Consider the following 20919-nt stretch of genomic DNA (forward strand, 5'->3'; position numbering starts at 1 on the left):
GAAGGATCCGGCAAGGAACTGGCATTTACGTCAACAAAACATCGTTAAATAAAATAAATACGATTCGCTGACTTACATCTTTGCTAAATTTTTGAATCGGTTGATGAAGATGGGCCTTTTCGACGCTTAAATACTTCGCCATTCCTAGAATAACATCGCGGGCAAAGACGTCGGTTTGAACCTTTTCAATAAGCAGCGGCCCGAAATCCTTAAAGTGGCTTGCAATGCAGTCGTTGATCTAGAACAGCATACAGGTTTCAGAGACATCATCGCAAGCCCGAAGAGACCCCACTTACACTGCCATTGAATTTCTGGTAAATGGAAAGCTTTTCGTCGTAATCTTGAGTAGACAAGACACCGGAATAACCCTTGTATATATATATCAGGTTAGACAGTCGCTCATGTGGTTGTAAAGATGGGTACACCTACTAATAGGTCACGGCCATGTTCACCAGCAAATCCTGGTTGCTTGAAAGCAATACGAATGAGATCACCAAGAAAAGCGTTGGTCATGGGTTCTTCCAGGGATCGCAGTTCAAGAAACTCGTCAAAGAGGATAGCACAGTAGGTATCGGCCGATGAGGCATTTTTCCATTTTTTGTGCGATTCCTTGCAAATATCGTCCAACAATCCTAAGGACTGAAGGGAAAGGATACCTTCAATCAGTTGGGGCCTTTCGCCGAGAGCACCTAAACAAAACGAATTGATTTTTACATCATTTTTCAACGGCAATGTCAACAAATGTTACTTGAATCGTGAATAAACGTCGTCAAATCAGTTTCCGGTGCGAACAGAATATCACCAATGGCCCGGCAGACAGGTCGCATCGTTTTGGCAGGCGCTGCTTCCGACAAGGCGGCCAACAATGTAGCGGCTGATTTTCGGATCGCCTTTGGTCGCAGCCAGCTTGCCAAGGTCCCTTGTTCGGCTTGCGCATTCTCGGCAAAGTCCCTCGGCAGTAATAACATCTTGGCGATAAGTTCAAACAGTCCCTGTTTCAAAAGCAGTTGCGTGCTCTTTGAAGTCAGGATATCTTCGCATTCTTTGGCGGAGCTACCGATAATGAATTGGAGCAATCCAATCATGCGATAGGCTGCATAAGCGTACAAAGACATGGTCTTCCACCTTTCCATAGTGCTGTGTTGGAACTCGTTCTTCAAGATCTCCCCCGGCTTGGTATCGACAAAGAATTGCAAAGCATCCAGAAGCACGGCAGACTCTTGCTGCAAAATCCATTCAACCTCTACCAATTCGCGTTCAAGCAGCCAGATGTATCCGTCCAGCGCACAGTGGAGCTGTTTCAGCCACAATTGGTACGAAGCAATGGTCATGTTCGTCTGTAAAGCGTTGACATCTAATTGTTGTGTTCCATAGATTGATGCGAGGAAGGACGGATCGTCGTTGATTTGCTTTTTCATCCATTGTTTACCATTCTTGATTCCTATCATTATTTCTCATGAGCTGACCTGCATGTGACTCACAGCCTAGCAAAAAAAAAAAAAAAAAAAAAAAAATCAATTCATACCAGGAAGCACAAGAACAAATTCATTAAAGAAATCCATGCATGTCTTGGCGTATTCGCGCTGCAATTGTCCCGTTTCTTGAAATATGTAGACCACGAGCGACGGCATATCTGCGTTTGACAAACCCGGGAACGAACGTCGGGATCGCGTCTGCTTCATGAAGAGCGACGACTTGACGCGGAGGATCCGTTTGATGTGTGAAATCGCTTCCTTGATCTGTTCGCGCGTGCCAATGGAAGGATGGTCCTGTTCCGCCAAGCGAAGACTGAACAGGAAATCATGCAGGATTTCAAACGTGTACTCGTCAATCACGGTTTCCTCTTCACGAATAATTCGATAGATACGGTTGAAAATGAGGGCGGCTCCAAGACGTTTGGATGAGCTCGGGTTGGATGACAGGTTACGCAAGCGTTTCAGCAGCGACTTGATGTTCATGGGCCCTTGCACCGCACGTTGACTGGTTTGCTTGATCGACCATTTCACAAATTGTTGCAAGCAGTCGGCGCCGTAATCACGGAGCGCCGCGTTGGTGTCACATGCCGCGTCCAAACACGTCTGCAGTAAGGCAATCGTTTCTGGATTTTCGTACTGCGCATTATTGGTTAACCAGTGGATAAGTTGGGATAGCAGTGTTCGGAACATTTCGCGGGCCAATTGATCGATATCAATAGCCAAGCGCATCAGGATGGGAAACACACGCAAGTAGATTCGGTGATACCTCGATTGAACGGCTTCTCGTTTATCCTTGGCCTGAAAAGCGCTGTTGCCGATCATTACCAAGACCAGGGCATGCAATAGTTCACAAGCCGCGACTTTGACTTGTCTGTCGGGAGACGATTCAGCCAACTCGCATATTCTTGGTAGTAACTCATCTACACATTCCTCGTTAGAACGTCATTCTACCAGTTGCGATTTTAGGAATACTTGCCCAAGGTCATATCGATTCTAGCATTGGGAAAGGGAATATGAATTCTGAGTTTCCTGTCAGGGTCCCATGCTAGTGTTGGATGGGCGGACTGTGTCTCGCGATTGACATTGGAAGACCGGTTTGTTCCAGTGTTGTCCATCGTGTCTTGGAGCATGAGCTTGTTGAGCCCACCGATGCGACCCACGAAACGCATAATACGTAGCTGAATATCGTGAAGACTGACATACTCCGTATCGGTTACACCGAGCTGTGCGGCTGTAAGTTGACGGTGAATCCCTTCATGCCGTCGCGTAGATCTTGTTGACAGTTTAAACTTGCGCTTGGTATTGACGGCGTCGGCTTTGGATTTTAACGCCATCATTAGGTAATCGTTGAGTAAAGGTAATATGTCGATGAGAAATTGTGGGTGTTTGGATACCGGCGAATCGCAGTCCATCAAACTTTCCAAGGTGTCGATAGCGATCATGGCTAGAGGATGGAAACTGAGGCCAAGAGACAGCGACGTTTGCAATGGTGGGACCAATTCAGCAATATCAAAGAAATCCATGGGACAAGCGAGAATTAATCGAAGACAAGACGCTAGTAATTCATCCTTGAACTGCTGAAGGCGATACCACACCTCTCGCAAGTAGTCGGAAAACATGACAAAGGCGTTGTAGACGTCCTAGGCAACTCGGTTAGTATCAAGCCATAGATAATCTACGCATCAAGTATTAATCGTTACGTGATTTATGTGAGCATCCGAAAATTCGAGGTTCGGCTGTTGCTGTTGCTGCAGGTACAGTTTTCTGCATCCCCGGAAATAGCCTGCGTCATTGGCCAGGCGAAGAATTACGGCGTTCATACGATAAAAGCCGCTCACCAGAGAATGGCGCAGCGACAGTTCCGTCAGCGGTCCACCCACCACATGAACCCAGTTATGCAACTGCTGTTCTGGCAATTTCGGAAGCAGCGCGCACCAAAAATCCACAAGGTTTTGGAACAGGATAAAATCTTTGGCATTGGCAGGTTGCAACGCATTCGATACGGCATTGATAAAATCAAACGGGCTGTTCTCGGCCCTCTCGTCGCTCTCCTCTTGATCAGCGGCTTTTACCAATTCCAAGTTGAACGTTTTGATCAATCGCTGGAGCGCATAACAGAATTCATCGTACAGTATCGTATTTAATTTTTCATATTTGCCTGTATCCTCATTGTCCGCAGCAGGTTTGGTACCGCTCTTCAAGATCGCTTCCCAGAAATATAACAGATCGGTATACGCATGATACTGTTCCTGCTCCGCACCATAGACATCCGTGCAAGTACATACAAGAGCATTGTAAACTGGAGGTGACATGTAAAATCCCATGAGTGATATCGAACTCTTCATGACCAGTGGTGACCAACTTACAAAACCCTCGGAGAAACATGCGTAGCATGCCTTCGCCTTTACCATAAAGGATCATCACCACATCCTGCATGGCAAAGATCGCTGGTTGTCGCGTATATACCGATAAGCGGCTGTAATTGATTATGATCCTGTCCGCCATTTTTGTCAACGTCGACAGCAACTCGGACGGAATCTGATCAAGTTGGCGCGAAAATTGAGCGTAAGCTTGCAGGAATGAAGGTAAATGGCCAATCAGACGATCTTGATCGGGATTGACACTGAAAAACGTATCTTGATTAGCAAGCCAGGATCCCGCCTGGTGTTTTGTAAACTGCATACGTACTCTGAACAAAACCATGAGCCCTTTTTGATCAGTTCGTCCTGCAAAAGGCTGAAATCGTCTGGTTTCATGTATTTCCTGCATGCTTGAGCGAAATAACCGATGCCGCGAATGACAATGGACAGATCCTGAAAATCCACATTGTCATAGTCCGTTTGCAGAATCGTCATGAAATACTTGAAATAAAACTGCAAGGTCGAATAAGGTTAAAATAGATCATCTGATTTATCTTGTCCAATCCATGGGCTTACCAGGAACACCTGCTTTTCGACGTTGCCTGCTGAATGTTGAGCCAAAGCCACGGATTCCTACGTGTTATTTTGATCCACCCAAAAGTTAATAACATCGTATGGTGTGTGTGATTATGTGAATATCCAAACCTGTTTAAAGAGTGTTTCCAGGGCTCGATAGCCGAGCTTTGATAAGTCTCGATTTCCGTGATGGGCCATTTTCTGCAGTTGATCCAGCAACAGCTGACTGTCCTTGATCATTTCTCCATCAAACAATTGGGCATGATTGGCAAACAATTCCAAGGCGGCTATGCCACGTGTCACCATAATAAGGTTTAAAGTCAGTAATGGGTATGGGTCATGTTGGTGCTGTCAAAAACTATTTTACCAATAGGGGCCATAAATCTTGCCAAGTCGCCCGGCATATTCCACACTTCTTTAATGGCACGATAGATTTTTTTGCTATCGGCGGACCCTATAATGTGTGTTAATGCACCAGCATGGAGGGCGGATCACATCGCTCTAAAAAAAACACTTGCCAGGCTCGATTTTGAATTTTGAACTCGAAAGCATAGCATTGATGCATTTGAAAGATCCCGCTATAAGACTGTTTTCGGCTTTTCTGGCTTCGAATAATTGGTAATGCAGTGTTCCAACACACCATCGTTGAATGGTCTTAATTTGACTGTTGGTCATCACATCGGAATGATATTTGGCAACGACACCGAGTAATTCCAGAATGCGCGCTTCAAAGGTGGTGGGCGCTGTGCCCACGGGAAATTTATGATAGAAACTAGTCACCCAATTCGATCCATTAATCCTCCTGCATGACTACGAGAAAATGCTCACTCATGTCGTTTTGTCTTACTTTTGATAGATATTGGTTACGTCTGTTTGACTCAGATCAATCTTGCTTGCATCTCTGTCCAGCAGCGTAATGAATACGTCCACGGCGCCACTTCGTACGCGAACGGAGCGTGAGCCGGCCATAAATAGACAACAATTCTATGGTGAAAAATGCGACGCCAAGCTGCCATTAGCCGATTGAGTCTTCCTGTCGTTGATTTTTCTCACGTACAATAATGGTTGGTAAATAGGCCGAGAGGATTGAGTGGCATTTTCGGATATAGGAGATCAAAAATTCCAGCAAGATCGCCTCTGCAGAAATAATGGTTGGATCACGCGATTGGACGTTGGCCTTCAGAAAACGGATAATGCCGTTTTCTGGTGATAGAAGCATAGAAGAAGCATAATCTAAGGGGCATAAACAATATATTATTTTTTAACTGTCTGTGGTGATATGGAATGACAATAAGGGCCACTTGCCGAGATCCTTGGCTGCCACATCGGACATGGTTATGGTGGCAATGTCAGTGGCCAGTGATTTGGCATCGGCGACGGTTTGGCCTGTTCCACCGGTTGCACTTTCTATATTGTCAGGAACGTATTCTATAAGCTCTTGCAAGAGCGACTCGAGGTCCGTAAGCGTGCTCATGACATAGACTTTTTGGGTCGAAAAAGTCCAAAAGTGACAAGAAAAGTGACAAGGCTCGATTTCAAGCTCAGTGACTTCATTCTTCGTCAATGCCATTGAAAGGGCGGACCGCAGCCATTGGCTAGAAAATAAGGGCTCGCGCTTGTGCATTCTGCAGACCTTCTACAACGGTCTCGTGTTTGTCGCCACCTTTTTTTTGGGGGAGTCTTCATCTACTTTGCATTTTGATCAGACAGCCGGCAGGACCATTTCGAGCGATCAACCGCAAACTTAATCTTGAGGATGCGAGGTCTTTGGGAATGGGTCCATGGCGACTCATCAGAGCGCTAAACATATGCATGTTTTTATGTTATTATGTCATCCGAGCGTCGGTTTGAAGCGAAGATTCGTCTCAACTTTGCTCAAACGCTGACTTCGTTTATCAATGGCGACCACAGAGTTGTGGTTTCTATCCTGCTCCTGCGGAAAATCCCTCCTTTTCCTGATTGGCCCTCGCTCAACTTGTTTGCCGCGGAGCTGCTTTGACCGGATCTGCGAAATAGACTCACAGGAATTCGTCAACAAAAAGAAATAAAAAAAGCGGTTTGCGGTAAGTGTTTGCTCAGCAAAGTTGTCAATTAAATCCTTCAAAAGGTCAACTATGGCATTTTTACAGTGGCAATGAACAGACAATTTAAAAACTTGCAAACATGTCGCACGCATTGCCCAACTAAACAATGTAAGACATTGAAGTTTCATCTCATCTTTCCAAGATGGATATACTTCTTCTAACCGTAATAGTTCCTATATTGTATTGGAAATGTGATGCTGTATGGCTTATGATATCGAATAAACTTTTAAAAACCTCCAGCCACTGATCAAAATAACTTGATCAATAAATGGTACTCAGGGGGACGAGCGTCTGGCTTAAATACTTTTTTAATTCATTTCTTTCTCATTTTTATTTCTTTCTGTGTATGTTTTATTTTTTTATGATCAGTAGGCAATAAATCAATCACAGATGTCAAAATAAGTTTGTTGCGAAGTGGATGCAAAAAAAAAAAAAAAAAAAAAAAATACATTGGCCCTCTCAGCAGTGTCGCTTGGATCCAAGCGAGGCAGGGCCAACTCTGTCCAATTAGATAATGACTTGGAGGCATCGTATGTAAGTGACGACGACATCGACAAGGCTAGATTCGCCGATCCATGTCGAGGGCTCTTCCACAGTGGTGTATAATAACAAAAAGGAAAAGTTCAAAAGACCTAAGAAGGTAAGAAAATTTTGGAGCCTATTATCTTTGTTTACATATATTCTCCCATGCGGTCCCGTCCTTTTTTTTATTTATCTTATGAAATTTGGCTCCCTGGATGTAACAAAAACGAGCACATTCTACAGAATATAACCTTCTCTGTCAAGCTCAATTTTAGATAGAAAGAGGAACGGAAAGTTGTTAATCCACTGTAACCAATGCAAGCAAAATAATGGTGCAAAGATGTAGAGGATCAGGTTTGGTGAAAGCCATGCAAAATAACCTGGAAAGGTCCCTGCGTACAATAAACTTTTGATCAGTGGCCTATCTGATAAGAAAAAAAAAAATAATGGCCGGTGGGACAGCTTCCATGAGTGGCACCACTTTCACGATAATAGGCGAAACAATCAGCAGCAAGATACCGTTTGCACCAGTTGTGGTCAAACAGAGCATCGTCGTCTTTCGAATAAAAATGTGAGTAGAGCTCTTTTTGAAGAAAAGTGGTTGATGATACGACTGGCGTTCTTTTGTAGCATCATTCAATTTGTTGTTTTTTTTGTCAGTTATACTATATATGTCCTTTCATTCTCTTTCAATTTTCAATGAATCGAATAATACATAAGCAGACGTGCTTCGATCTATGAATTCATGCATCAGTGGGGTGACTATTGTTTCATCCATGGAAAACCATATATTTTGGTCTTCAATCTTATCTTTCTTCTTTTGATTTCTCTCTCTATTTCTGTTTGCTTGATAAACCCTCACTATCATTGTATCAAGATCCCATCCGCATCCGTCATCCATCATCCAGACCATTCTTATCCCGTGTATCTAACTTGGTTAAATCGACCACCATCCTCAAAAAGGTAAGCGTCGAGTGGTCTACCATCGATTTTGCTCCGGCAAAACAGACTTACCTCTCCTTTACTTCCATCCTTCTTCCAGCTTCCAGTTTCCATTTTCTTTTCGCATGACAAGTTCTGGATACTACAAGTTGACTTTCTCTCGCCATCCATCTGGCGAAACCGGATGACGTCAAAGGCCATCGTTGGTGGTGTGGCTCTTTTTTTAATCAGAAAAACGCTTACGTGTCCTCTTCATGTTCCTCTCCTTTGGATTGCTTCTCATCATATGGTATTCGAGATGTCTTCCCGATTATTTATTTTGTAGTTTATAGTTTGTATTTTGCATTTTATATTTCATGTACATATTCTTTTCGCAGTCTTTTCCTCTTTTTTTCCCACAGGGTTTTTTTATGAGGTTTTTACTGACGCGACCATTGTTTTTTTTATCATCATGTACTTTATTTGTTTCTTTCTTTTTATTTGGGGGACTCTCGATATCTGGAATCCAACTCGAAGTTACCGTCACTTCTGGCCACGTCAATATTTTTTGCCTGCTCAAGCTGACACCACCGATCCATCTCCTAACTGTCCCTGGAAGCAATTTTATTTTCCGCATCGAAGAAGAAGCTTACCTGGCGGTCCGTATCATCTTTTTTTTTTCCGGTACACCATTTAGTTCAAAGGCAAGTCCAATTTCTTTTCCTTTGCTATGATGTAATGAACGTATACTAATTCAAATTTCTTCAATGTCATATAATCCAAGTCATGTCAAGCGATCAATGGCTATTGCAAACTCAAATAACAAAGGTAAAATATCTTGACGAAAATTTGAATCAATCAAAGAGCTTACTAACTCATTTTTTTAAATACCCAACATTCCCACACATCATTCTAGATCTATCATAAGCTTGGGCGGGACGGGACTGAGGGGGTCAATAAGTGCTGCTGCACACATGTTTGGAAACCATGACTGTACGGTATGCCAGAGTATTGACATTAATATACCAAAGTTCCATCAAGAGTCTCGCCCAGGTTATGCCGTATTGCGTTAGGCTTTTGTCTGACGAATGTCGCTCAATGTAAGGGGGCGACGTCCAGTAGCAGGTGGCATCCATTGCACAGCGGGTGTACGGCTTGTTAAAGGCGATATTGGCGATTACCGCCAATGTTGGCGTTCGGCCCGCACAAACTTCGGGCCGGACTAACCCGGTGGCCTTCGTTTTTCCCATTATCACTTTCTTTTTTCCAGTCATGGGTCATTTGCGCAAACGGTTACAATGTCAAAGCTTTTTTGTCCGAGAAACCTCAGAAAATTATTCAGGATATGTTGTCTACCTATTCACATCTCCGAGACTCTTTTTCAATGCCAGGACGGAAAGGGAAAATACTGATGCTTATGGCCAAAGGTCATTTTTGATCAGATATCACGCGCTATTTTCTTTTTAGGGGTTTTATAGCCACCAAGCGCAAAAAGACCGTCAGTGCACTCAAAAGGAATATTATGCACATGCACTTTGCACGCATGCATGCACGTAACGGTTGCATGAATGACGATAGCAGTATCATGTTCGCTCACATTACCTAGCCAAGCTTTTCCGTTAATGACGAAAATTCATTTTGTTGTATACCGATAACAAAGCCCAGCCGATCGAGTATAAAGGAAAGGACTTGCTTTTTTGTGCCACAGTTGTTGGGGATTCTCCACACATGGGAGGGAATGCTTGTGCTTGGCAACCATTGGTACCAGAAAAAAAAGGCCAGGAAAAATTAATGCCGTGGTGGTTCCTGCATTAGTAAGGATTGCCGACCAATACGATTTTCTGATTGGTTGTTGGGTAAGCATACCACAAATAAAAAAGAAAAATATTTGTGTCAAAAAGTGGCCAACTTGATTGATGAGATCTGGGAATCGGAGAAGTTATTTTTCGAATGAGCAAGTAGAAACCCGATTTCGGGCGGGGAGATTGCGGCAGTGATTTTGTGTGACGGTCTGTCGGGGATAATAAAAAAAAGAAAAGCAGAACATTAAAAAGAGCTTCTTCTGTTTTCTTGATCCGTTTCCCACAGTTCACTCATTGTATACCTTTTTGCATCATTGAATTACCAGCTACTCTAGAGATTAACAAAACAAAAATTAATTCTATAATGACAATGAATGAAGAAGAAGGCGGATCGAATGACTCCCGCTTTAAGCGCATGCTCAAGTCACGTCTCCAACTTCGTCCCCCCGTGCTTGAAGACCCTCGGTTACTCCCCTCCACCACCAAAGGCATCATCCTTGCCTGCCTTGCCATGTGCGCTAGTACCTCTGGTTTCTCCAGCACCATTTATTTCCCTGGTAAGTAATTGAATTGACGTGGCAACGGAATTAACACCATCCCTTGGAAATAAAAAGAAACAGCGTACTGACTGATCCGGTAACTTTCTTTGGATTGTGATTTTTAGGTTTGCCATATATCACCCGAGATTTGAATGCGCCACCCATGGCGACTACGTTGACCGCTGCTCTTTTTGTGCTTTTTATGGGCATTGCTCCTGTATTTTGGGCTTCGATTTCCGATTTTTACGAAGTACGACGTGTACTTTTCATGATCTCCATGGTGATCTTCATTGCGGCGTCTCTTGGCTCGGCGTTCATTACCAACATTTGGGGTCTCGTCGTCTTGCGCTGCGTGCAATCCATTGGTTCCTCTTGCGGTCAATCAGTAGGAGCAGGTACGCTTTTCAACAACGTTGCACCTTTATTCAACCCGACTTTTTTTTTTCTTAACTCACAAATTTATTCGTTTTCTCGTTATTTCAATGTAGGCGTCATTGCAGTAAGTTGATTCAGATAAAATACCGGTTATCAGATCAAAAGCTCATTGATATGCAATTTATGTAGGATTGTTACCCTGTTGAACGACGTGGCGCGGCTTTTGGCAAATACTTTTTCGGTGTTTTCATTGGTCCCTTGACCGGTACGTTGGAGAAGGGCGTTGATCGCTTACTTTTTTTTTTTTTTTGCTTATTTGAAATGAACCGGCAGCTGATCTTTTGAATCTTGTTTTTTTTTTCTCGTGTCACCTGCAGGTCCTATTATTGGTGGCGCCTTGATCATGAGCAGTCTGACGTGGCGAGCAACGTTTTGGTTCTGTGTGGCCCTCGGTGCTGTGATTGTGATCTGCTTGTTTTTCCTTTTACCCGAGACGTATCGAGTCAACGCACGTTTCGATACCACTTTGCCGACGAGCGACAAGGATGTCAAGGCCAACGAGACCAATACCAATACAGATTCGATGGACGGGGACAGCCGTTCAGAAACGATCTCCGTTACCAATGAAAAGGGTCAAGACGTGGCTGCACCTTCTTCGAAACCAGTGCTCCATACACCTATGGCCAAGAAACGATTCAACATTTTGGCTCCCTTCCTGATGCTTCGTCATCCCTTTGTATTCCTTGCATCGCTGATTTCCGGTATTACCTTTGGCAGTATGTTTGCCGTGGAAACCATTATTCCCGGACTGTATGGCGAACACTACGGATTTTCATCGTGGCAAACCGGTCTTAGTTATTTGGGTGCCGGTGTCGGTAATATGACAGCCACGTTTATCGTGGGAATGATTTCCGATCGTCTGTTGCTTCGCGCTCGCCGTCTGCGTGGAGGCAAAGCCCTGGTGGAAGATCGTCTTACGATCAATTTGTGGCCTTGCGGTTTGCTCATCATTCCTTTCGGACAGCTGCTGTTCGGTTGGTCCATTGAAAGCGGTCTGTCGGTGTGGGCTCCCATTATTGGCTTCGGTATTCACACCTTTGGTATGAATCAAATCACCACCGCCACATCGGCCTACCTGGTGGATGCGGTTCCTGGTGTGGGCGCTTCGGCCACTGCCGCGGCGAATCTCGTGCGTATGGTAATTGCCTGTGTTTTGACCTTGGTGGCCAATCCCATGGTGCAAGCTTTAGGTCCCGGTTGGACCAGTGTCTTGTTGGCCGCTTTGAGCTGGGTATCCATGGCACTCATGTTTGTCCTCAAATTCCGCGGCGAAGCCTTGCGAAAATGGAGTGGTTTTGCTTAATTCACTCGCTTTCCTTAAATTTTTGTCTTTTTTTTTTTAGTGTTTGCTTTGCATCATCATTTTCCATATCCCCATACTCTTTTTTTTTTGTACTTTCTAGTTCATCACTCAACTTTTAATTTATCACACAGTCTTCATATTTTGCACTCATTCATTTTTCCTGACAAGAAAAATAAAAACCACTGCCAAAGAAAGAAAATCATGTCATGTCATAAAATCTGTTATCAATTGGTTCATGCTGGTATATCTGCTGTTCTATTGCACTCCGAATAAAATAAAATTAGAGTTCACGCATCGGGTTTCAGACGTTTATTTTTTTATTCTACTGTTTTCTACTGATTAAAGGTTTGGGATATCTTTAATCTTCGCGAATTTCGGCGGAGACTCTTTGCACAGTTTCCAAATAGGTTCGAAGAGCTTCGGGATCGACAGTGGGTAGAATACCGTGACCGAGATTAGCAATGTGTTTACCGTCTCTACCAAAGGCTTGCACCATGCGTGTGGCGGTTTCGCGGATCGCGTCATGACCGGCAAACAAAACGGAAGGATCCATATTGCCTTGAAGCACGACCTGGTCCTTGGTTGCGTGACGCGCGTATTCTGGGTCAATGGTCCAATCCAAGGACACCACTTCATATCCAATGTTGGTTAAATCGGCCAAAGCATACCAAGCGCCTTTAGCGAAAATGGTCATGGGCACCACCTCGAGGTTTTCTCTCGCGAGACGCTCCTTCACCTCTGTGGCGATCTGTTTGATATAAGGCAAGGAATAGGTTCTAAAGTCGTGAGGGCTCAATTCGCCCGCCCAGGAATCAAAGATTTGCAACATCTATTCCATCACGCATTAGCAACTGGCACTAAGCACTGACACGGCACGGCTATCCACTTCGCCAAAGTGTTCTCCTGAAGTACACACCCTAAGGCGACGAATGTCCCCAATAATAGGCTTACCTGTGCACCTGCTCTCACTTGTCCCACTAAAAACTCGACCGTGACACCAGTGATGCGTTGCAAGAGTTCATGGGTTTCCTCGGGAAATTTCCATAACCAAGTCTTGGCTTTGGACAGTGTTTTGCTACCGCCACCTTCAATCATGTAAGCCATCAGTGTCCAAGGAGCACCGGTGAAACCAAACAGAGGGACACGGCCATCGAGTTTATGTCGTGTCAGAGTGATGGCTTTATACACGTAACCCAACTCTTGATCCACGTTGACGTGTTCACGAAGACGAGCGACATCCTTGGGGTGGACCAAGGGCTCCGGAAAGACGGGACCGCGACCTTCGACCATTTGCACTTCCATACCCAAAGCTTGTGGAATAACCAAAATGTCGGAAAAGATAATGGACGCATCCAACAATGAGCCGTAACGATCGATGGGTTGCAGCGTCAACTGACAAGCCAGTTCGGGCGTGCGACAAATTTCAAAGAAACCGTGATGTTTACGCACTTCCTGGAATTCTACAAGATTCAATTCATTTCCGTGTCAGTTCATGGTAGAAAAACCCAAATGGACAGAGGTGTGTTACCGGGTAAGTAGCGGCCGGCTTGTCTCATAATCCAGATAGGCACCCGCTCGACCTTTTCGCCTACAAACTCGATAAGTCTACGAGCGGACGAAAATCACATACAGTTTCAAAATAATTCACCTCGCGAGGCACGAAGAATAAGGTCGTTTTTCAAGGGTGGAAAATTGGTGGCTGACATGGCGTTCATGAACAGTTAGGTTGCAAGAGCACAGTACGAAAAAATAGGCCGTCCTGGAGAAGAGGAAATTGACTCGCGAACACACACCGACCGGGGCGTGACTGCTGTATTCTCCAACTCGCCGTGGATTTTTTTTTTAAACCACTCCTGTACTCACTGATGTACAAACAAGGAACACATTCTGAATGCCGGTTTCTTGTTGTCATTGTTTATCGCCTCGGTCATTGAATGCGAAAAATAATAATGTAGGTACTTTGAGTTGTATCGGAATGCGAAGATGCAAGGGGAGCGGGTTCGGAGCAGATGATGTGAAACGGGTTTGGTTGTGTTCATGCATCCAAGAACGACTGGCATCAATTGATGTCAATTTTTAGAAAATGGCAGATGACTTTGTGGTATCTCAGTAACCCAGCTTTTGGGTTACTTAGTTTCATGGATATTTTTGACAAGTCAACCGTTCTTATTGGCACAAAAACCAAAAAGTAGAACTAGACTTTTAGAAAAACCGGATTCAGATGAACTTTGTTTCCCATTTGCTTTACTTTTCCCGCTGCAAAGTGGGTCTTGTGTGAAAAATGTAAAGAAACATAGGCGGCATGAAATAAAAAAAAGAAGAAAAACATGTTTCGGTTGTTTTGTTTGGTTTCCCACAGCAACGTACTAGTGTCCGCGGATGCACTTGCAGATGAGATGCCATGGTTTTTTGGGGAGAAGTTGTTCATTTTTCCAAAACTTCCGCACTAAAATAATATTATGCAATCCTCGCACATCAAATCTTTTGGGTGTTTCCTTTTAGGGTGATCATCAATGTTCGTGACCAATCAGCACGTGGTGGAACACGATTGGATTTGTCTAACGTGCATTATACTGATTCGATAAGTTTATTCTACGAAAAATCAAAGGATCGAGACCTACTATGTTACTATGTGCCTGTGTGCCAGCGGATAGAAGGACAGCTCCCATCCCCACAAAGAAATTTTTCAGACGATCTTGTCAGAGGGTAAAAGAACAACACAAAAAACTACACAGAAGGAACGTCAAATAAAAATAAAGCAGCTGTTTTTTGTTGCAGTGATATATACACAATATTCAAACGATTTTATTACAGGGAAATAAGATAAAAAAAAAAGGAAATAGAACTACATTATGTATGAGGGATTTTTTGGTTGTATAGATGGAACATTTACAGCCACCAAGACTCTTTTTCGTGAGTATGGACAAACATATCAGTGTCTTCATAATCCTGTGCAGATGGAGCAGCCGACGAATGGGTACTGTTGCGACCACAGAAAGAGGCGTCCAAGTCGACATCATCGTCATCATCGTCCACCATATCAGACCAGGAAAAGTTGGCACCGGTACTGAAGAAGGCGGAATCGTAGCTGGCGTGATTGGTTTGCTTGGGAGCACAAGGGATATTGACAGGCACATGATCACTCTGATCTTCATCAAGAAGGGAAAGGGTACTGAATTCAGCCTTCATTTCGGCCACCGAAGGACGCGAGTGAGCATCGACAGACAACACCGAAGAAAGGAAACGGAAAGCATCGGCCGACAACAGAGGAAAAAGATGTTGCTTCAACATGGAAGGATTGTTCTTGTATTCGACAAAAGCCGCATCGGCCGACGAAGCTTCCTGCCAAGGGTTGCGACCAAACAAAAGAGCGAGCAAGAGAACACCCAAGCTCCAAACATCGGAGGCGGCGGCATCGTAGGGAACGGTTTCGGGATGGCCATTGTCATCATCAAAGTGTTCAGGAGCGAGGTAGGTGGTGGAACCACAACCAAACTCCATCGAGTAACGTTCACGAGTCGCCAGGCCAAAGTCGGCCACCTTGCACACCAGGTCTTCGGTATCTTCGCCTTCGTCCTTGAGAAGAATGTTTTCAAGTTTCAAATCGCGGTGGTAGATGCCATGAGCGTGCATGTACTCGATGCCTTCAAGGATTTGCATAAAGGCTTTCTTGACAAATGCTTCATTGCGCACCTTGTTGGATTCTTGATCGCGGATAACGTAATCGAAAAGATCGCCTTGGTCGCATACATCCATCACCATGTAAACGTACTTGTCGTCTTGGATCACATTGTGAAGTCCCAGGAGATAAGGATGCTTGAGTGACGATTGAATGTCGATTTCCAGTTGTTGCAGTTGAAGCTGTTGATGGTCCAGACCTTGTTTGCTGAGGACCTTGACCGCCACGTACTCGTTGTTGCGCAGAGACTGGCCAAGGAACAGGCAACCATAGGAGCCGTGACCGAGTTCCTCGATGAGCTGATAATCGCCGATGGTTTGGTCAACCATGGATTGGGAGAATTGAGTCCAGTAATCTTGTTTCTGATTCATTTCAGTAGTGTCGTTGATACTGTTAACGGTATAAGTATTGAGCTTGGTGTAAGAAGGTAGTGTGGGTAGAGGTGTAAGGTAGTATAAAGCAGACGGTTGCTTCTTGATCAAATGGATGACTTGAATTGATACTGAATGAGTCGACTTAGTCGAATGATGCGATGTATGATTGACATGGTTTTGTTATAAAAGAAAAGAGGAGAGAAAAAGCTAGGCGCTTATGTTCTGTCGTTTGGATATTGTTGTTATCGTTTCAAAAAAAGGATAAAGAAAAAACTACTGCGTATTTTTCCAGAGATCTCAAAAGAGAGTGACGGATTTAGAAAAGGAGAGCCATGGTGGGCAATATCTTAAGAAATAGAAAGGAGATGTGTAAAGGGTTAAAAAGGAAAAACAAGCAGTAAGGTAACAAGAAGAAAAAAGACAAAATGGTGGGCCAAGGATGAGCCGTTTTTATAGTACCAAGAATGGAATCATTTCCACCAGCAATTTCTCGTAACTTCCTTGCATTTTGATTGGTAAACAACATGACATGACGCAAAGCTACATTTGGCAGTTTTTCACTCTGAGTCAGCTGGCTGGCTCTTAATAAGCTAACGAATGAAGGGAGCGAGAGGCATCAGAAACCGTAATTTTCTTCGGGGGAATGGGGGGACGGAGAAAGCGTTTGAGAGAATTTACCGGAGAAAAAAAACAAATGGCACAACTCAGCTCCTCTGTTTTGCCGGTTCCGTAAAAGGCAACTTTCTAAGAAGAAAGATGAAGGAAAAGAAAAAGATTATCAGATCGGCGACCCTTCAAAAGAAATAAAGATGAGCAATAGTTGACTATGAATACAAGATGACAGAGTATATAATCTTGATCAGATGATCCATTTTCTACTAGATACTTGTTGTCACAGCAACGACGAAAGCTATTTTCATAAAAACGATGACCCAAAGCTTTATTGATCTTGGCACACCAAAAGAAAAAAAAAAAGGTGTGTTGGAATTTGAAAAATAGTGTCGTGAAATGATGTGATTGGCTCCAAACTATAAGGAGCTTTTAGGATCTCATTAGCTGCAATGGTATGTCCAAATTGAGTCATCAGAACTTGCGAAAAACTCCCCATCACCCCCCAAAAAAAATATTGACAATCAGTGCACAGAATAACGTCGATTGCTCCAAAAAACCCGCAGAAACAAAAACAAAAAAAGCTATGCGTGTTGGAACCTTTTGATGTTGCACAATCCCAGCAACCAAAATTACACACGGATCCCATGATGCGTGTAAAAATAATAAGACCATTTATCCATATTTCCCATGGCAAAATAACCCCAGAAATTTTTTGTAAAGATTTTTTTGGTGACATGCGTCTCTATCGTGCAAGTAAGACCTTATTCGTTGCCTAGGATTTGGCGCAGCCTTATCAACTGCGGCGCTCAATCCAAGCGCCTCTTGTTTCTTCTCACATCACCGTCGCAGCAAAAATATAACAGAAAGATCCTTACATCAACTTGTGCAACCTCATCTTCCAGATTGCGCACTAACCCATTTTGGAAAGCTTGGAAACCCAATGAAGGAATGTCCCAACGCATCAACGTGATTGGATAATTTTAAACGCTTGCGTTTATTTTCCACAGGTCGACGCGATGAAATGACGGCGGTCGCCTTGTGTGCATCGCACAGAACATGGCCCGATTTCAACAGCCCATCCTGCAGGAACCTTCAACAGCAACTATCTATTTTTAAAAAAAAATGGAGATGCGACTTTGAACAACATGCCACCTTTTTTCTGTGACAGAAACGCTAATAATCCAATTTGGTGTGGCTCCCATTAGCGTGGCTCGTTTTTTGATGAGCAAAAAGTCCTAGACTTTGGATGTCGTGCAAATTGCGCATAAAATTAATTCCAAACCTCCTCATTGCCTGCCCATGATCTCAGTTTATTCATTTATAACGTGTAACTCATGCGTAAAAAAACATACAATACGCTAATTTTTTTTTTCAATCACATCATGGCGTCGTTCTTCCCTGTTTGGGTACAGTTCCCTACAAATAAAGTTGATCGAGACCGTGCCCCACAGTATGGATGGTTTTACGTTGGAAAGCTCAGCATAGCGAAGTCCCTTGACGTTTGCTCGTAATTTATCCATTCTCCAATAAGGCGACGAGTAGCACTTGCTTACTTTTTGAGCGGAGATCTATGGGGGGAAAACACTGTTTTTGGGAGTCCAAAGACGTAATGTGGCCGAAAAAACTGTCATTTTGAGATGGATGGTACGAGCATCAAGCCATCTTTTATCTCACGACTTGCACAGTCAACATTGATGCTCCTATTCACACTCGCCAACCTGGATCTGTGGCAAATAATAATGTGCTTTGCCACGGAAACTCTGTTTCAGAAAGCTGGGCCGTTGGGGAAAATTGAATCAATCCATGGCAAGGCAGTGCCGTGAAACCCGCAAAGCCAGCGGCCGAGAAAATCCGAAAATCCAGAACTTTTTTTTCTATTTTTGGACTACGGGCCATTGTAACATCCACAGATGAATTTCGATGGATTACGGCAGCAAAAAAGAGGAGCACGGAAAGAAACGGCTATTCTTTTGGCTGCAGCAACATCCGGAGCCGATCAACAATACGCACACTCGGGAGGGTTTTACCGAAGCCTCATCAATTACTGTGACCAAGCTGTGGGCCTGGCAATTTATTATGCCTAAACCTCTTGGTCTTGGCTGAATCATCACATTTTGTCCTTACGTTGCTTGGCAAAGACCGTGGCACAACAGTGCAGTTTTGTTGATTGATTAGTGCTAAAAAAAATTAGCTACGGTAGATCTGCGGCACACATGTGTTTAGTTTGGCTGACATTGCCGTGAATGGAATGGGGTATTCCTTTTTTCTTGATTTGTAAAAAAATCGAGACTTCGTTACGACTCGGAAACACACACCACTGCGGCAGAAAGTGGCACAGTCTATCGATCGACATCAGGGACTTGCCTCTTTTTTAAAAATCAGGGCCAATGACCAATGTTTTAGAAAATTCCTGTTGTCAACGTGTGCTGTGCCATTCCCCGTCATGAGGCCCGCCAACGGTGAACAAGGCAACATGACCTTTATGTCTGTGTTGCCGAAACATTGATTTCGTAACCACATTGACAATTATGGGATCTTTACAGAAATTTTCCACCATGGCCCCGCAAAGCCACCCTTGGTTCGGGTTTTGGTAGTCCGCCAACGAAATCCACTTGAACCTGCACGAACGCTGCGTTTCCCTCCCAGCCCAAGCGTCCTTGTTCGATGAAAGTGAATCCTCGTGTCTTTTTCGATATAGACATCGATGGCCAGCGAGGTAATACTTGAACTGATAGCCAAACAAGCGAGACATGCTGACGATGAATGTTTTTCGTTGCAGTTGGTCGAGTCATCTTCGAATTGTTCGCCGATGAAGTCCCAAGAACCGCAGAAAACTTTCGAGTGCTGTGCACAGGTATGAAAATTAGTGTGACAAACACACGATTGATGTCAAGATTTGACTGACTTGAGGGGTTGGAATAGGTGAACAAGGTCTTGGAAAAGTGAGCAATATGCCGCTTCACTATCGTGGATCCATCTTTCACAGGTAATTCACGAGTTACACGGCTCGATCCAAGACTATTGCTCACTCGTCTATTATCAAGAGTTATCAAAGGTTTTATGATTCAGGGTGGTGATTTTACTCGACGCAATGGCACGGGTGGTGAAAGTATTTACGGGGCCACTTTCCCTGATGAATCGTTTGCTCGCAAACATACGGTTCACGGTCTGTTGAGCATGGCAAATCGTGGACCCAACACACAGTCGTCTCAGTTCTTCATTACCACTCGACCTACACCTCACTTGGACGGTAAACACGTCGTCTTTGGTCGTGTGGTGTCCGGCTACAACATTATTGAACAACTCGAATGCGAACCCGTGGACGACAAGGATCGCCCGCTCCGTACCCTTATGATCGCCAATTCCGGTGAACTCATATTGAAACTGCCTCCAGGTGTTAAACGTACGTTATCCGAGAAAAGATTTTGCCGTGGACTGCAGCATGAAAATCTCTCTAACGCTGTTCTCTAGTGAAGGATCCAAAGGAGCAAGCCAAAGGAACCAAGAGATCACGATCGAACTCAGTTTCGGACGAAGACTCCGGCACGGCATCCGAATCACATACAGACAGTGAGGAAGAAAGTAGACGGCGGAAAAAGAGAAAGAGTAAAAAGAAAGACAAGAAGAAGCATAAGAAGAAACGAAAGCACGAAAAGAAACACTCTCGACACCACAGTTCAAGCCCGGAGCGGTCTGCATCGCCCATCAAGGTGACCTACCAATCAGACGAGGATGTACCTTTACTCTCCTCCAAAGAAGACGCCCCCCGCCGTCGTTCCTCCGATACACGATTACCTTACTCATCCTTTCACGAAAAGGATGCTGAAAAACCTGAGTGGGAGCGTCGACGTCGGTTCGATGACCCGAACGTCACATTCAAAGGAAGAGGCCATGTGGTAAGCAACCCAAATGTCACAACGTATGAACGTGGAAGAATCTACAACTTGTGGATTTTTTTTGTTTTAGAAATATCGATCAAAGGGTAAAGGCATGCGTGCCTGGTAAAGTGCCTGTGACGTTTGAAAGCCCCCTTCTGAAATCAAATCACGTCGCCAAGGTTGATGCGATGTTAATTCATGCATAAAAACGAACTTATTCTGCTTTGATGGTACAACGAACGAATATGAAGCTGCACTACCGTGAGCCGTCACACGAATCTCCTCATAATCACACTCATTTACAATAAATACTCGTCATCCTGTGATCATTGCTTTTCTTTTCTTTCTTGAGGAAACCT

General features: G+C 44.1%; 6 protein-coding genes across 6 annotated transcripts; 2 read left to right on the forward strand and 4 right to left on the reverse strand.

The window, feature by feature from the left end:
* Positions 1-25: 25 nt before the first annotated feature.
* On the reverse strand, positions 26-5645 carry BYT42DRAFT_493256 (uncharacterized protein; the record flags this gene model as incomplete). Its single annotated transcript, XM_051564203.1, has 14 exons — positions 26-238; positions 297-368; positions 430-689; positions 740-1441; positions 1526-2283; positions 2448-3115; positions 3176-3774; positions 3842-4136; positions 4412-4468; positions 4541-4698; positions 4779-4865; positions 4924-5183; positions 5259-5395; positions 5469-5645. Coding segments are annotated over 14 exons (4443 nt in total), but the record flags the coding sequence as incomplete, so codon positions are not given.
* A 379-nt stretch (positions 5646-6024) lies between these two features.
* On the reverse strand, positions 6025-6788 carry BYT42DRAFT_562848 (uncharacterized protein). The gene has a single exon (XM_051567521.1). It carries the CDS (start codon positions 6621-6623, stop codon positions 6243-6245), a length of 381 nt encoding a protein of 126 aa, XP_051425236.1. The 5' UTR covers positions 6624-6788; the 3' UTR covers positions 6025-6242.
* A 3521-nt stretch (positions 6789-10309) lies between these two features.
* On the forward strand, positions 10310-12240 carry BYT42DRAFT_265306 (major facilitator superfamily domain-containing protein). The gene is made up of 3 exons (XM_051562775.1): positions 10310-10778; positions 10844-10919; positions 11032-12240. The coding sequence occupies exons 1-3, from the start codon at positions 10443-10445 to the stop codon at positions 12015-12017; spliced, it is 1398 nt and encodes a 465-aa protein (XP_051425237.1). The 5' UTR covers positions 10310-10442; the 3' UTR covers positions 12018-12240.
* A 135-nt stretch (positions 12241-12375) lies between these two features.
* Positions 12376-13723, reverse strand: BYT42DRAFT_493519 (uroporphyrinogen decarboxylase; the record flags this gene model as incomplete). Its single annotated transcript, XM_051564220.1, has 4 exons — positions 12376-12846; positions 12969-13477; positions 13546-13605; positions 13666-13723. The coding sequence occupies 4 exons, from the start codon at positions 13721-13723 to the stop codon at positions 12376-12378; spliced, it is 1098 nt and encodes a 365-aa protein (XP_051425238.1).
* An 857-nt stretch (positions 13724-14580) lies between these two features.
* On the reverse strand, positions 14581-16471 carry BYT42DRAFT_562884 (kinase-like domain-containing protein). The gene has a single exon (XM_051567522.1). It carries the CDS (start codon positions 16065-16067, stop codon positions 14907-14909), a length of 1161 nt encoding a protein of 386 aa, XP_051425239.1. The 5' UTR covers positions 16068-16471; the 3' UTR covers positions 14581-14906.
* Positions 16472-18962: 2491 nt separating this feature from the next.
* BYT42DRAFT_265010 (cyclophilin-like domain-containing protein) lies at positions 18963-20908 on the forward strand. Its single transcript, XM_051562774.1, has 6 exons — positions 18963-19398; positions 19462-19536; positions 19605-19668; positions 19727-20085; positions 20154-20578; positions 20649-20908. The coding sequence occupies exons 1-6, from the start codon at positions 19347-19349 to the stop codon at positions 20685-20687; spliced, it is 1014 nt and encodes a 337-aa protein (XP_051425240.1). The 5' UTR covers positions 18963-19346; the 3' UTR covers positions 20688-20908.
* The last annotated feature ends 11 nt before the right edge of the window (positions 20909-20919 follow it).

This window comes from Radiomyces spectabilis (genome assembly GCF_025331425.1).
Source record: "Radiomyces spectabilis strain NRRL 2753 chromosome Unknown BYT42scaffold_4, whole genome shotgun sequence".
NCBI lineage: Eukaryota > Fungi > Mucoromycota > Mucoromycetes > Mucorales > Radiomycetaceae > Radiomyces > Radiomyces spectabilis.